The following is a 17,531-nucleotide window of genomic DNA, read 5'->3' on the forward strand; positions in this document are numbered from 1 at the left end:
GGGTGTGTGTGTTTTAGATTCACTTATTCTGTATGTTTCTGATTCATTTACACTTAGCTCATCAATATGTTGTTTGTGCAAGAAACTTTTGATGTCCAAGAAAACCTCTGGGCCTCCTGAGGTTTTTTTTTTTTTTTGAACCAGAGAACTGAACTTTGCCAAGAGTAAATGGAACTCAGATATCAAAGGTCTGAGTTCAGTTTTCATTGAATACAAAGGGTGAGTGGATTCTGAACTGAGCCAAATGCATTCTCCCACCCTTAATTTACAGTACATTGTTTTGGCAGACTCTACAATCCTGAAAGTTGGCTTTTCTTCTCTGATTCCTTTCTAGGGTGTAACCACAAGCCTATCTTTCAGTTAATTTTACAGAAAATAAGACCATATTATAACAATTTATGAGAGCCTCACTCATCACTGTTCCTATAACTATCAATTTTATTAGCACAAATTGAAATGTTTGAAAAGGTTAAAACCATCCTCTGAAGTTTGTAATTTTGTTTGAGAGCTTACAGGAATCTCTCTTTTCTCAGTCCTCTCATCTGGGTGTTTACGAAAAAGGATGTCGCCCTTCGCCGCAATCCTTGGTCCGGGCATCAAGTTGAATATTGAAGGACTACTATTACTTGTGGTGTTCAGATTTGAAGGATGGAACAGGCTCCCCATTCTCTCTTCAAAGGTGAAAGGCTCAGAGAAATGATTAGTACTTTGAATTTCTTTTAAATTAAAAAATAAATCTCAAAAAACACAAAGAAGCAGAGCAAAATTAAGATCAGCCCAAATTCTGTCAACTTGAGATAAGCATTATTAATATTTTGTGGATTGTTTTCTTTTTATTCTAAAAAATAAATCTATATCAGTATAGACATATTTATATAAGATTATAAAAATGGGATATTACATTGTTTTACAATCTATCAATACTTGTTCCATTTCTTAGTTTAAGATTATCAATATTAATACAATTATATCTACTTCATGCATAAAATCCAGTTGTATAGATGAAACATAATTTACTTAAATGATTCAGCAAGGAGTCTTTTGATTGCAAGTGACAGAAAATCCATATCAAACTGACTTAAACACAAAAGGAAATTTTTTGGCTGACATCTGAAAAGTCTAGTGGGAGATCTGGTTTAAGGCATGGCAGGATTCAGGGATCAAATGATGTTATGAGGTTTCCGCTTCTCTTTCTCTTTGCTCTGCCTTCTGCTGCTTTGGTGCCATCCACATGCTGCACATAGAGGCAGCAGTTCCAGAGTGGATACATCCAGGTTTTTGCCTGGCAAAGGTGAACAAGGCTCTCTTCCAGCACTCACCATGGAAATTTTGTTGCACTGGTCCCAAAGCAATTTCTGAGCCTATCACTGTGGCTTGTGCCTGGAATCCAAGTGTTTCACCAAATAACACAGACTGAGAATGAGAGAGGGAGGGATGGAAGAAAAGATGGGTCCTTAGAGGGAAATAGGAGGAGGGTTACCAGAAGAATAATGTATGAATGTTGTGTGGCCAAAATATCAGTTCTGCAATGCATACTCTTGGACATTTCGAAGTCATCTTGTATTGTTTCCTAGGGCTTTTGTAAAAAACTACCACAAACTAGGTGGCTCAAACAGAAATTTATTGTCTCACAGCTCTGGAGGCTGGAAGTCCAAGATCAGGGTATCCTCAGTGTTGGTTCCTTCTGAGGGCCAGGATGGAAAATCTGTTTCATGTCTCTCTCCTAGCTTCTGGTGGTTTGCTGGCAGTCTTTGGAGTTCTTTGGCTTGTAGATGCATTGCCCTGATTTTTGTTTTCATCTTCACATGGCATTTTCTCTGTGTCCAAATTCCCTCTTTTTATAAGGACATCAGTAATTTGGATTAGGGGTCCACTCTGCCCCAGTACAACCTTTTCTTTACTAATTACATCTACAACAACCCTATTTCCAAATAGTGTCACATTTTGCGGTATAGGGGGTTGAGGCTTCAACATATGAATTTTGGGAGGACACAGTTCAACCCATAACATGTTTCCACACAATGTTTCTGGCTACATTTAAAACCCATCCAGTCTGAGTTTGAATGATGAATCCCGTTGCCTCCCGCTTTCCACTGTGTAAACTAGGAGGTTGGATGAGGTGACCTCTAGGGTCCCTTCTATATAACTTAGTGATGATTAAGTGTTCGGGGGCTAGGAATCCATCCTGCTGCCTGAATGTATACAACACTCCAACCACTTACTAGCTTGCGGACTTTGGGCAAGTGACTCAACCACTGTAAATCTGTCTCCTCAACCAGTAAAATGAGGATTACAGTCGTTTGCTCACTGGGTTGTTGTGGGCTAGGCACACAGCACTCAGTAAATGTTAGTGTAACTGTTCCACCTCTTCAAACATGCGAGGACTGCAGAGATAGGAGAAGAGCCTGACATAACCTCAGTGTTCTCACCCTCTGCTGATAATTCGGCTCAATAATTTCTCCCCGAGGTTCTTCTGAAAGAAATTCAAGAAGGGGAGGGATGCTTTGTTATCCTGCAAACAGAAATTCAAATCCAGTTCAGAGAACACAAAGTATTTCTCTTTCTCGCCTAAAGCCAGATGCGATAAATCATGAGCAGCCTCCTCCTAGGCGATGTGATTACGAAATACCTGTTCCCTTTAGGTCCCACTTATCTGTCTCTCAGAGATCTCCTTTTTTTTTCGTACAACTTGATCTTGCCCACCATCTTTTAGATGTGGGCTGGAACCAGTCATTATATTTGCATTCTTTTTTTTTTTTGGCTCCATAAATTTGGGGAAATGAAGCAGACGGTCTGCTGCTTTACAAGGCGCCACATCTTTTAGTTCTTTTATACTTTTTCTACAGGGTCTAATTTAGCTTGTCTAAATGCTGACTGAATAACAACTAGAACTCTAAGCTCTTGCAGGCAGCATAACTTACTTGTGATACAGGTGTATCAGGGGTTCATCAAGGTCAAAGCAAGAGGTGCAGATCACTTTTAAAAATGTGGTCACTTTCGGGTCTTCCCTGGTGGCGTAGTGGTTGAGAGTCTGCCTGCCGATGCAGGGGACACGGGTTCGTGCCCCGGTCCGGGAAGATCCCACATGCCGTGGAGCGGCTGGGCCCGTGAGCCATGGACGCTGAGCCTGCGTGTCCGGAGCCTGTGCTCCGCGACGGGAGAGGCCACAACAGTGAGAGGCCTGCGTACCGCAAAAAATAAATAAATAAAAATGTGGTCACTTTCATTTAGCAAATATTTCTGAAGTGCTGACTCTGTTCTGGGAGCTGTTCTAAGCACCGGGTCATAACAATGAACAAGAGAGCGACCATCCCTACCCTTGAGTACTGCACATTCTGGGGACATTCACTGATGCAGAAAATACGTAATGAGAACTTACTGCATGTCAGGTATTGTTCATCATTAAACAACACAGATACCATTCCTGCACTGATGGCTATGGTGTGTGTGTGTGTGTGTGTGTGTGTGTGTGTGTGTGTGAGTGTGTGTGTGTGTGTGTGTGTGTGTAAAGTAGGGGGCAGAATACAATACATATAAATACATTTTTAAAATCATGTTAAATGATAATAAGTGCTACAGAAAAAAACTGAGCAGGTTAAGGGGGATTAGGAATGTTGGGGGTGGTTTACAATTTTAAATAGGGTGGTCAGGGTAGGTCTGTTGAGAAGGTGATACTTGAGCAAAGATTAGAAGGCAAGAGGAGGGAAAGGTGAGGAAGGGACCCTGGATTTGGGGGGAAGAGCAAGTCCAAGGGCCCTGGGGCATGAGTGTGCCTGGCTTTTTCAAGGAAAGCAAGGAGGTCAGATTCAGTGGAGCAGAGCGATCAGTGTGAGAACAGCAGGAAATGGTTAGGGGCAAATCAAGCAGAGATTTTAGCCTGAGTGAAATGAGGAACCATCAGAAAGTGCTAAGCAGAGCAGGGACAAGATCTCAGACTTCAAAGGACTGAGCTGGCTGCTGTGTTTAGACTAGACTGTGCAGGTGCCCGTGGCATTAGGGAAGCCTGAGTAATCAATCCCAAGGGTGAGAAGGTAGTGACGCAGACCTAGAGGGGGGACAGGTGTGGGTAGTGAGGAGCGGTTGGATTAGGGATCTGTTTTGAAGACATGGCCGACACGATTTTCTGACAGACTGGACGTGGGGTGTAAAAGAGGCAGGGATGACTCCAAGATCTAGCCACTGATTGTTTGGTGGAGCACAGTTTTGTTTTGGTGCATTGGGCCAGGAGTGCCGTTCGGACATTGTAAGTCTGAGGAGCCTATTGGCTATCCAAGTGGAGTGTGCAGCGGGATTTTGCCTGTATAAGTGATCTGGGGGATATAGTAAAGCTTCAGGAAGTGAGGTCGTGCTGAGGTACTTCCAGAACCGGCCACGTCCTCCTAAAAGCTAGAACATCCCTGAAGGGCAGCTCATCGCGCCGCAGCCCCTTCAGCCGACAAAGCCCTTCTTTTTCCTCCTTGGGGAATGGCGAGAAAAATGAACAGAACTGACGCGCCGCGGCACAGCCTCCACCCTCTCGCTCGCCGCAAGGAAAGACGCGATGCGGGTTGGGATGGGAACGCAGATGGGTCCCGGGGGGTGGGGCGGTCTGGAGGGCGGGTGGGCGGGTGCCTGAGGGTGGGCGGGGCCGCGGCGCGGGCGTACGTCACAGAGGCGGGCGAGGCCGGCCTCCTTCCCTCTCGCAGGTCCACGGGAGATCAGCTGGTCTGCGCTGCTGTGACGTGGGCCGGGGTACGTCACTACCGAATGGCAGCCTCCAGAAAGGCACCGCGAGTAAGGTGAGGGCACTCTGCCGCGGAGCCGGTGTCCGGGCAGCGCGCGCCACCCCCGGCCCCGAGCGCGCATGTTGCACTCTGGAGGGCAGGGACGAGCGGGTGAGGAGCGGTGGGCTGCCCACCGCAGTCGGGCGCCGGCCGGGGCTGACCGGAGCCCCGCGAGCGAGGCCACGGGGAGGGAGCCATGCAGCCGGGCAAGTTCCGGTTTGTTTCCGGCGGGGTCGCGGGCATCCCCGGGCAGCCCGAGCCGGGTCCCCGGACAAGTGTGTGTGCGGAGCTGCGGCGCTCGGCCTGAGGGGGCGGTGGCCATCGCAGCCCCCTCCCCGGCCCGGCCAGAGGCCCCGCTGTGGCAGGAAGTTGACCCCTCCTGGCCCCTCCCGGGGTTCGGGGAGGCGGGCGAGCCCCTGCCCTCGCCCCTCTACCCTGGGAATCTAATTCTCAAATTACAGTATGACAGTATGACACCTTCAGTTCGTCTTCCTGATCTGTCACCGCCACTAGGATCGGCAGCCGCGGCCCTTCCCACCTAGATGGTTTCAGAGGCTGTGTACGGGAATACTTGGGCATAATCTCCAGGAAAATCCCACCAGTAACCTGCCCTGGGTTCTCCCTGGATTCAGGGAGGTGAGAAGGATAATCCTCTGGTTTCACATTAAACGGCTTTCAGCCTGTGCTTCCGCCACAACCAGGGTATACTTACCAGAGCAGCTGACAAAATGGGAGACTGAGAGATACGTTGAGATGTCACAAAGGCCAGAAGCCAAACTCCCTGGCAATCCACACGGGATCAGCTGTCCTCTGAACAGTTGCAACTTGAATGAAGAGGCTGGACAGCATGACCAGACTCACTTGCTGAACACAGACCATGGCTTGTGCTTGTGTTTGTGAGTGGACAGATCCCAAGCTGACCTTGACTTGGACTTGGCCTTGCCACAGCGTGTTGGGGATGAGTAGAGGACCTGCCCGCTCGGTGGAAGGGTGTCTGATGTGCGGCTAACCTGCATGGGGAAGGAGCTGCCTATGTGTTAAGTGCTGGAAGTGGGGTCAGGCAAGTGGATAATGAGTTCTCTTTCTAGAAACTTATAGGCCGAGAAGTAGCCTTTGAGGACCAAGTTGGTCTTTGCTGGATTCATAGAATCACAACATTTTAAGGGTAGAAGGGTCTTTCAGTATCAGCTGAGAGAGCCTCCTTACCTCACACAAGAGGCAATTGAGAGGCTGAGAGAAGGGAGGCCATTTGCCCCAGGCACCTCCCCTAATGGCAGAATTTGAGTGCCATTCAGTGTAAACGTGACTTAGTTTAGGTGATGGAAACTAAACTCAAATGGACTTAGGTAAGGGGGTGAGCTGGCTTCTAGTGCAGCTGAGTCCACGAGACCACACTGGCATCAGACTTGGCTTCTCTCTTACACCTCTTGGCTCTGATTTCTTCAGTGTTGGCTTCATTCTCAGGCAAACTTTCTCCTTTGGCAGGTTATGACAGTTCTAGTCTGACAGCCCCCGCAGAAATAGAGCCCTTTTACCCAATGGTTGGAGCAGAAATTCCAGATCTGATCCTCGCTGGACTGATTTGATCCTAATGTCCATCCCAGAACCGATCATTGTGATTTGGAGGGGTGGATTGAGCAGGTCTGGGTCCCAGTACTTGGTGGGTGAATGGGTGAGGCTCATTCCAACTCTGTGGACTGAAAGTGGAGAAGAGACGTTCTCAGAAAGAAAACCTAGGTGCTCTGATCAAAAGAAGGAGGGTTGGATTCTGGGTAGGCAAAATAACATTGCCCACTTCTTCATCCTAGAACTTGTTCCATTCTCCCCTTGTCTCACCTCACAGGGCATGATTGAGCATTTTGGTCCTTGTTTTGCCCCATCCTGAATGATATACACGTACAATTCTCATCATGGACTGGGGGAAGGGGGAGGGTAACAACACTGTGGGGAGTTCTTTAAAAAGAGAGAGGGAGAAAAATGTGCCATAACCATCTTATAAAAAGATTGAACAGGAAGTTCTCTGCATGCTTCTTTCTTCTTACCCATCTCATGACACATCATGACACTGAGAAGGTGTAGACTGAAGAAGTCCTGGGCAGGAGAAGAGCACTGAGCTGGAGGTTGGCAGGCCTGGACTCCAGTTCTAGCTGTGTCATCCTATAGCCCCGAGGCCTTGAGCAAATTGTGTGATCTCTGTTTCTCAGTTTCTTTCTAGAGGGGGGAGCTGAGCTGGATCATCCCTGAGGTATATTCTAGCTCTAACATTTAATGATAGCCCTGCTTTGACTGAGAGTCTGAGAATGTGTCTGTTCAAGTAAGTGAAGGGTAGATGGATCTTGGACTCTACAGAGACCAGGGTATGACAAGAGCATGACCATTTTAATGTTTAGCTGCTTTGTGGCTCCTTTGATCCTTACAGGCAGGTGGAGGTGGTGATGCTGACAGAGAGAGCTTAAACTCAAGTTCTCTGTGAGCATCAGCTGTCAGACCTGATTTCTGGTCTTGGCTTTGCAGCTCCTGATGTGTATGGCCTGTGGCAAGTTATCTTTGTTTCTTCTCTTGTGAAGTGAATGAATAGGGCTACTTCTGAATAACCTCCCTCCAGCTCTCTTGTCCTGTGTCTGAACCAGTCACTGGCACCAGTTAAATTTGAATAGAGAAATTGACTTCCTTGGTTCACCATCTTGTAAATGTGCCTGTGAAGTCAAGGGAGATCAGGTGAGAATGTGACTTGTATCGCTGTCTGAGAAAAGGTTTCTTACTTTGTAAAATATAACAGCTTTATTGAGATATAATTCATGTACCACACAATTCACCTATTAAAAAGTACAATTAAGTGGTTTTGAGAATATTCCCAGAGTTGTACAACCATTACCACGGTCAATTTTTAGAACATTTTAATCCTCCACAGAAGAAACCCTGTACACATTGCAGTCACTCCTCATTTCCCCAACTCCACCGCTGCCCTAGGCAACCATTAATCTACTTTCTGTCTCTATGGATTTGCCCATTCTGGACACTGAATATGGAATCAAACAATATATGGTCTAATTTGACTGGCTTTTTTCACTTAGCATAAAATGTTTTCCAGGTTTACTGTGATGTAACATGTATCAGTAATTATTCCTTTTTATTGCCAAATAATATTCCATTGTGTGTTGAGACCACTTTTATTTATCCATCAATTGATGGACGTTTGGGTTGTTTCTACTTTTTGGCCATTATGAATAATGCTGCTATGAACATTTGTGTGTAAGCTTTTTTTTTTTTTTTCCATTTTGGGCATTTTAACATGGAGACAAAAGTGGTAACAATAGCAAAGCAAAAAAAAATAATAAAAAAGACCAATATTTAACTTTCCCATCACCCAAGTCTCACACTGAAGTTCTATTCCCGTGTCCCCCATAAGCACCACTGAACTAAAAAATCTATTTTAAAGCACCCAAACCAGTCCAGACCCTCTCGAAACCAAGAGCCCCAGCCAGAGCTGTCGTCTCTCTTGGGTCCTAGCGAGAGGAGGGTTCCGGGAAAGGCACCTCATAACTCACACAGCGCAACGCTGGGGACGGGTTCGGGCACAGGGCACTTGGTGGGGAACCGGGGTGGCAGTCACAGCCTCTGTGCTGACACGCAGGGAAGGGGACTTCTTCTGTGATCCCAACTATTTGGTTACAAAGCCAAGCAAAGGTGACTAGAGAGTTGGGTTAGCGGAACAGGAACCCGGGCCTCAGAAACAGACCAGGCCGCTTCCAGCAGGATCCAGTGGGGGGAAGGGGGTTGGAATACAGACAGAAGCACAAAGGCGATAAAGGCTGATTGTGTGTAAGCTTTTATGTGGACTTAGTTTTCTTCGGTATGCACTTAGGAGTGGAATTGCTGGGTCATAGGCTAACTCTGTATTTAATCTTTTCAGGAATGCTAGACAATTTTCCAAAGCTATTACACCATTTTACATTCCCACCAGCAATGTCTGGGTGTTCCAGTTTTTCCACATCCTTGCCCATACTTGTTACTGTCTGTTTTTGTTTGTTTGTTTGTTTGTTTTTAATTATAATCTTCCTAGTGGATGTGAAGTGGTATCTCATTGTGGTTTTGATTTGCATTTCCCTAATGAATGATGATGTTGAAAATCTTTTCATGTGATTATTGGCCATTTGTATATCTTCTTAGGAGAAATATCTATTAAAGCCTTTGACCATTTAAAAATTGTAATATTTGTCTTTTTATTTTTGAGTTGTAATAGTTATATACTCTGGATACTAGAATCTTATCATATATATGAGTTGCAAATATTTTCTTATTTTATGGGTTGTCTTTTCACTTTCTTTATGGTATCCTTTGAAGCATAAAAGTCTTTAATTTAGTGAAGTCCAGTCTATTTATTTTTGTTTTGGGGCATGTGCTTTTGATGTCATATCTAAGAAATCATTGCCTAATTCAAGGTCAGGCAGATTTATGCCTGTGTTTTCTTCTAAAAAAACATTTATGTCTGTGTGATCCATTTTGAGTTAAGTTTTGTATATAGTGTGAGGGTAGATGGTCAGCTTGGTTCTTTTACATGTGAATATCCAGGTGTCCCATCATCATTTGTTGAAGAGACTATAGTTTTCTCCATTGAATGGTACCCTTGTAAAAAATTGGCAGTAAATGTGACGGTTTATTTCTGAATTCCATTTCATTGATCTATAAGTCTGTCCTTTTGCCAGTACCACACTGTCTTGATTACTGTAGGTTTATTAGTTTTGAAATCAGGAAGGGTGAATCCTTCAACTTTGTTCTTTTTCATGATTGTTTTGGTTATTCTGGATTCCTTGCATTTCCGTATGAATTTAGGATCTGCTTGTAAATTTCTACATAGAAGCCAGCCAGAATTGGATAGGAATTGCATTGAATCTGTAGATTATTTGGGGGAGTATTGCCATTTTAACAATATTGTCTTCCAACCCATGAACATGGAAAGTCTTTCCATTTATTTAGGTCTTCTTTAATGTTTTTCAAAATGCTTTGTAGTTTTCAGAGTATAGGTTTTTTACCTCTTTTGTTAAATTTATTCCTAGGTATTTATTGGTTTGATGCTGTCATAAATGAACTTTTCTTAATTTCATTTTTGCATTGTCCATTGCAAGTATGTAGAAATACAACAGATTTTTGTATATTGATTTAATATACTGCATTCTTCTTCTTCTTTTTTGGCCACGTTACATGACATGCAGGATCTTAGTTCCCCAACCAGGGATCGAACCCGTGCCCCTGCAGTGGAAGCGTGGAGTCCTAACCACTGGACCACCAGGGAATGCCCTGTATCCTGCATTCTTGATGAGCTTGTTTGCTAGTTCTGATTTTTTGTGTGGATTCTTTAGGATTTTCTATATTGAAGATAATGCCATTTGCAGTAGAGATAGTTTTACTTCTTTTTTGCTAATCTGGATGGCTTTTGTTTTAGTTTCTTGCCTTATTGCCCTGGATAGGACCTCCAGCACAATCTTGACTAGAGGTAGCAAGAGTGGACATCTCTATTTTGTTCCTGATCTTAGGGAGAAAGCATTCAGCCTTTTGACATTAAGGTTGATGTTAGCCATGGCTTTTGTAGTATTCTTGATCAGACTGAGGAACTTCTCCTTTTCTAGTTTGTTGAGTACTTTCATCATGAAGGGGTGTTGGATTTTGTCAAATGCTTTTTCTGTGTTTATTGAGATGATGATGTAGTTTTTGTTCTTTATTCTATTGACGTTGTGTATTACATTAATTTTTATATGTTGAACCAATCTTGAATACCTGGGATAAATTCCACTTGGTGATGGTGTGTGATCCTTTTATATCTTACTGGATTCAGTTTGCTAGTATTTTGTTGAGGATATTTGCATTTATATTTATAAGAAATATTTAGGCACCTTACTTTTTAATGAAAGAATATACGGTTCCCCCAGTAAAGGACACCTCATTCTGTCCAAGGAAATTAAAGTAGCAGCCATCTAAGAGCAGGCCTGGAGTGACTGGTGAAAATGTCTGGCTGTGTGGTGGTCTAAGCACATACAAGTGTGGTAAAATTAAAACTATTTTTAAGTTCATAGCTGGATAAAATCTAAAACCCTTTCTATAGCCAACAACAGGCTCCTTGTTGCCTCTGATCTTGACTCCTAACCACTTACCTCCCTGTCCTCCAACACACACATCAATACCACACTGGCCTCCTTGCTTTCCTTCAGGTATACCATGCGTTAGGGCCCTTGCACTTGCTGTTCCTCTTTTCTGGAGAGTTCTTCCCCTAGACATCCACATGGCTCCATCCCTCACTTTTTTTTAGGTCTCTGCTAAAATGTCATCTGTTAGTAAAGAGGCCTTGCCTGGCAACCCCATCTAAAATAACCTTTCCTCTTACCTCTCTGACAGTCTTCCCCTTGCCCTGCTTGACTTTTTTTCATAGAACACATACTCACTGCCTGTTAGACTGTTTTCTTGTGTCTGTTGCCTCTCCTCCTATATCCTCCCCTTCTAGGATCCTCCTGCTTTCCCCTGCCCCACCATGTAAACCTCTTGAGGTCAGAGATGTTCTCTGTTTTGTTCACTGTTGTGTCTAGAATAGGGCCTGGATTATAGAAGATTTTCAGTAATTCAGTAAATATTTGTTGACTGAATGGGCTTGAAAGAAAGAGAAATCCTCAGGTGCCAGAAATGTAGGGGAGCTTAAAGCCTGCATGGCATCTGGTAAACCGAGCCTTGAGGGATTATACATGCTGTAGGCCTTCGTAGTTGGGGTCCGCGGCACCAGACTATCCTTGTATGAGGACAGGACACTTGTATGTAAATCTCCTTGCTGAGAAGTTAAAGTGAAAATTAATCTCAGAAGCAAACAGCAGTGACAGCAGTGCTTGTACAGTCCAGGATACGTCTCATTCTCATAGATAAAATAGTCTGTGAGTCTATAAGAAAAGGAATGACCCAAGAGGGAGCCAGCAGACCGAGCAAACCTGAGGATTACTATTCCAAGACCTTCTAGTGGAGGGTCTGAAATGAATTTTAAAATAAGGGCCCCAAATAATTAAAGCTAAGAGAAGGAATAGAAACCATAGTGAAGGAATATGACACCATGAAGAAAGGACAGGCAAATTTGAAAAAGAACCAAATAGAACTGTACATGTGAAAAATATAGTCATTGCAAATAAAATATTTTTAGACTAGTTAAACAGGAGATTAGACATAGCTGAAGAGAAATCATGAATTAGAGATTGAGACTGAGAAGGTTTACCTGCCAATGGTCTTGTTGTATCTGCAAGTTTTATCTGAAACTTATTTCATCACTGATACTGGGGTGAGAGTTCTTCTGACTCACGAAGGAAAACGGCTAAGTCAAGTTGATGTTCCTCTCTGACTAAGCCTTGCCACGTTTACTAAGGTCAAAGTCTGCAATATCCTGTTCTTTCTCTTCCTTAGGGCAAACTACCAGGATTTTCAGCTGAAAAATCTAAGAATAATTGAACCTAACGAGGCGACACACTCAGGAGACCCAGGTGTAGAAACAGGTAATAATTTTATCTGTTACTGAGATGGAACATCTCAAAAGGATTTTGGGTTCCCTCACCCCAACACCAAGTTGGGAGAGAAGAGAGGGTAAGGGATTAATAATTGATCATGCGTGGGGATGAAGGGATATATATCTGGAAATTAAAAACCATTTTGTCTTTTGGTTTCCCGGGTTGTTGGTTATTGTTTTTATGTGTGTGTGTGCGTATAGCTATTTTTCAGTAGAAAGTTAGAGTTATGGTTTTTGCATTTCCTGTTCTTGGGATGGTGGTGATGGTGGTGGTAGTGGTAGAGACAGGTTGTTATTGAAAAAGTCCTATTCTGAGTTTTCTAATTTCTAATGTAATCCTTTATTGACCACCTTAGAGATTAGCTTTCCGTTTTCATCATAAGACTATGAAATAAGAAAAGTTTATGGTGTATTATTGTGCTTTATAAATTGAATGGGCATTCAGGAAAATCTTTTTGGGAAAATTTTCTGGAACCGTATCCTCTTCCCAGGACTGGTTAGTTATATTATTGGGTTGCCAGAAACCTGAATTCTGAAAAGTGGTGTATTTCTATATTTCTGGCCCATGTAAACTGGTGCTTTTCTGTGGGCTACCCAGGAGAACTATAGTGTTTCCTTCTAGTTGACTGAAAAAATCAATCCCGTGAAGCACATTAGAAACCATAACGGATCTTTGTTTGGAAGGTCAATGCTGCAGCTACATCCAATTTTAGGTCCTTTTTCTTTAAAAATGTAGATGTACCCAACACATTTGGGGCCGTGTTAGGAGGGAGGAGAGGAAGGAATGGGAAAAAGAGGAAGCAGGAAAGGGAAAAGTGATAGAATAAGTGAATTTAGAGTTTGAAGAGAACTTACCTTTCTTTTTATTACATATGAAGAAATAGAGGTTCAGGGAGCTTCAGTTGTCTGAGGTTGTAAATCCCAGCTGGAAACTGGAAAGCTTCAGTTGTCTGAGGTTGTAAATCCCAGCTGGAAACTGGAGCCCACTTGTTTCGATTCCTTTGGTCTTAGAATGCTTTAAGAGAGCCTCTGTTATGTCCCCTAGATAATATGATCTAATAGAGCGTGGGCTTGGTGATTGGCTAGAGCTTGGGTCCTGGTCCTGATGACCCAGCTGATTTGGGCAAGGATTTAACTCCTGTTTATTTATCTGTAAAATGGGAATAGTGAAATCTCCCTGGGGGGGATTATTGTGAGAATTAACCACTAATGTATGTAAAGCCCTTGGCGCTTGCTCAGCAGTGGGACAGAGAAACGAACCACCATCTCTAAAGCTATGGATGCTGGAAAAGCAGCTTGGCATCTGTACAAATGTTAAGATGCTGAAATTGGAGTAAACTAGTCCCTTCTCTTCTTATAACAAGGCATGGAGGAATCCCAGCTGGTGCTTCAGATTCAGATTCAAATAATATTTCTTGAGCTTCTACAATGTATCAGATGCTGTGCATGGAGCTTTCACACATGCTGTCATGTTAAATTCTCCTAGCCACCCAGTGAGGTAAATAGGGTGTGCTCTTCATGTACTTCCAAGCAGTGAAAAGTCTTTTGTTTGTGATAAAGGCTGAAGGTTTAGGAGCTTATGTCTAAAAGCAGACCCACATATGCAAGAGACTTTCAAATGAGTCATTCTTTTTAAAGCATGATTTTAAAATGCCTGGCAATGTATGGGCTAATTTTACATCATGGCCTAGGTTTGTTGTTCTTGGCTCCCCGCTTCCCTGCACACCCTGATTAGCTCTTGGCTGCTTCTAACATTTCTGAAAAGGAATGGGATATGGAATGAGCAGATGCTATTATACAGCATCTTCTAGGATCCTAGCTTTCTTTCACTGAAGATTCATTACTGTTATGCTGAGTCTGAAAAGATCATAGACACAAAGTTGTGATATTCATTCAGCCATCTTTGAGTGAGTGTATGCATATGTTAGGTGCTTGGCTAGATACGTGGATTCAGAGATGAAGATGACATGGTCTCTGCCTTAAGGAGAAGCAATATATACACCTAATGCACCATTTATCACGTTGCTTTCATAGTTAGTTAATTGTGTATCTACCTCTAGTAATTGCAAACACAACATTTACTATATGCCAGGCCCTGTTTCTAAGTGCTTTGTATATAGTAGCCCATTTAATCCTCGTAAAAATTACCCTATGAGGATCACCAGCCATAATTTTCACCTCCGCCATCTTGACTCATTTCAGCTGCTGCCACCTCAGTGGCTGGGTCTTATAATTATACCTGCTTTGTCTCCTCCTCAGCTCTAGCTGCTCACCCATTCAGTCACTTTTAAGGCCTGTTGGCCTGTGGCCACCTCTCCCTCAGCCACCTTTGCCCATTGTATCCTCCTCCTTGATAGGTGCTTCCACTGCCACAGCCCATTCGTTGCCTCAGCCACTGCCCCTTATCACATCTTTTTTTTTTTAACATCTTTATTGGGGTATAATTGCTTTACAATGGTGTGTTAGTTTCTGCTTTATAACAAAGTGAATCAGTTATACATATACATATGTTCCCATATCTCTTCCTTCTTGCATCTCCCTCCCTCCCCCCCTCCCTATCCCACCCCTCCAGGCGGTCACAAAGCACCGAGCTGATATCCCTGTGCTATACGGCTGCTTCCCACCCCTTATCACATCGTATCTGTTAGTTGTGGTATTGGGAGTTCTTTCATTGGGTCTGATATAGGTGACAAGTGGCTGCATCAGACTCAGGACACCGACCAAATATGAAGGGCATGAAGGATGAGGAAGGAAGGCGCAGGGGAGATGTTAATAGTGGTGAGGGGGGCAGGTGGCATTGTGGAGGGAAGTGTGAAGATGCCACTGTAGTGGAGTGAAACTGAGGATGCTGGTGATTCTGGAGAGGCCAGTCAAGAGGAGGAATGTAATGATGAGGCAAGAGATGGTGATGAAGGTCAGAATGTGGTGTTGAGGAGGACGGTTGTGGTGACCAGGAAGCAGAGGATGTCTTTGACCGGCTCCATTTTGCCTTTGATGGTTTTCAGTTTGTAATTGAGGATTTTGTGCTTGCCGTTAGTTCTGTTGACTTCATTGATGAAGTCAGTAACAAAATATCGATCCATACTACAGTCAGTGCTATAAACACCCAGTCAGTGCCATCAAAATCTGTTAAGTCAGGATGCGCCCAAATAGAAGCCCAATTCTATGAGGAAATTAATGATCTTGAAAGAAAATATACTGGCTGCTGTCATATAGTTGCTTTTTAAAATTCCAGATGCTCAGGCTGTACTCCAGACTAATTAAATAAGTTCCCCAGGTAGTTCTTATGTGCAGCCAAGGTTGGAATACTGCTCCAAAGGATGTCTACGTTTTTGCTTGACTTTTAAAAATGTTAAATTGCTCAGAAATATGGTTCGGAAACACAGATTTATTCTGAAGCTCCTGAAAGACGTCATAATAAAGTTTTCGGATACTGGCAAGCTTATGAGGTCATAATAGGCTTCATTTTGAACCCAATGGAGGTATTGACATATAAATTTAGGTCAGATTAGATACTTCTGATCCCTCTTTTTCAAGTACATGAGAAATTATAGGCTCAGTAGGTCAGACAAAAGGAAAGGATGTCCCTCTGAAAAGTATTCAGAAGCATCTGTAATGCAGGGATCATGGACATGTTTGAGTCATGAATAGGACCATTTCCATTGTCTCTCTCTTTGAGTACTTCTGTCTTTTGGAGACTTCTGAGTGGGAGCCCTGAGGCCAGCAGCTGAAGCTGCCCTTGCAGATTATGAATAAAATGGGGCACTTTTTCAGTGAGTCCCAAGAGTAGTAGTATGGTACCTCGTAGGGGAATCTGTTGGAGATAACCATAAAGACTGAGGCTTTTATAGCCTAAGGTGCTGGTGATGATGGAGAAGCAGCAGATAAAAATGCTAAAGAAAAAAACCAAAAAAAGGATCTATACCTAGCAGAGTACAAGCCACAGTGAGCCAGGGTGTAAATTCTTGAGGATAACCTGTAGTACAATAGCCTCAACGTAAATTACTTACAGCATTGTACATTAGGATGTTTTTGGTTAAGTCAGGTATTTTTTATTTGTTTAAAAAATGGATTGGCAAAATCCAAAAGTCTGACAACACCAAATGGTGGCTAGGATGTGGACCAGCAGGAGCTTGCATTCATTAATGGTGGGAATGCAAAATGGTACAACCACTTTAGAAGACATTTTGGTAGTTTCTTACAAAACCAAATATACTCTTACCATGTGATCCAGCAATCATGTGCCTTGGTATTTATCCAAAGGAATTGAAAACTTATGTCTACAGAAAAACCTGCAACATGGATGTTTTATTTTTATTCATAATCACCAAAACTTGGGAGCAACCAAGGTGTCCTTCAGTTTGTGAATGAATAAACAAACTGTGGTACATCCAGACAATGGAATATTATTCAGCAATGAAAAGAGATGAACTATTAATCCATGAAGAGACATGGAGGAATCTTAAATGCATATTGCTAAGTGAAAGAAGCCTATCTGAAAAGGCTATATACTGTAAGATTACAACAATATGACTTTCTGGAAAAGGCAAAACTATGGAGACAGTAAAAAGATTAGTTATTCCAATGGATTGGGGGGAGGGGAAAGAAGGATGAATAGACTGAGCAGAGAGGATTTTTAGGGCAATGAAAACTATTAAACTATTAAATCATAATGATGGATACGTGTCATTATACATTTGTCAAAACCCATAGAGTATACAGCACCAACAGTGAACCCTAATGTAAACTGTGGACTTCAGGGGATCGTGATGTGTTAATATAGATCATCAGTTATAACAAATGTACCACTCTGGTACTTAACTAGTCATTGAGTGGCGTGGAGCAGTCTGGTTTTGGTACAAACTCTCCTGTTGTTGCAGACAGCAGAATGGCTCCAAAGGTAACTTCGGAGCTGCTTCGGCAGCTGAGACAAGCCATGAGGAACCTGGAGTATGTGACAGAACCAATCCAGGCCTACATCATCCCGTCGGGAGATGCCCACCAGGTACTGAGTGGAGATGGGCTGGTGATGGAACTCGTCAGCCCCTCGTTTCTTTTTATTCCTTTCCCTCAGCCCCAATGTGTTTGTAGGATTCAAGTTGTCAACCCACATCTAAGCATGTTCTCCAGGGCTAGGCACAGGGACCTGTGTCCAGTAGAGTCTCACTGAATGCTTATTGATTTGGCCCTGGCTTCCTTATTTCCAGTGTATATAGCTAGCTTTCAATAAATTGTGG

At 43.2% G+C, this 17,531-nt stretch overlaps 1 protein-coding gene across 2 annotated transcripts in view; it reads left to right on the forward strand.

Annotated features, from left to right (window-relative positions):
- Window positions 1-4,686: 4,686 nt before the first annotated feature.
- XPNPEP1 (X-prolyl aminopeptidase 1) overlaps window positions 4,687-17,531 on the forward strand; it is a 54,352-nt gene continuing 41,507 nt past the window's right edge. Inside the window, exons 1-3 of one of the 2 annotated variants that reach the window (XM_082854671.1) lie at window positions 4,687-4,778; window positions 12,195-12,283; window positions 17,175-17,299. In XM_082854671.1, coding sequence (XP_082710797.1) covers window positions 4,747-4,778; window positions 12,195-12,283; window positions 17,175-17,299 — 246 coding nt within the window. In that variant the 5' untranslated portion in view covers window positions 4,687-4,746. The remainder of the gene's footprint in view (window positions 4,779-12,194; window positions 12,284-17,174; window positions 17,300-17,531) is intronic. The other variant, XM_082854672.1, reaches the window with a different exon arrangement.

This window comes from Leucopleurus acutus (genome assembly GCF_964270905.1).
Source record: "Leucopleurus acutus genome assembly, chromosome: 14".
NCBI lineage: Eukaryota > Metazoa > Chordata > Mammalia > Artiodactyla > Delphinidae > Leucopleurus > Leucopleurus acutus.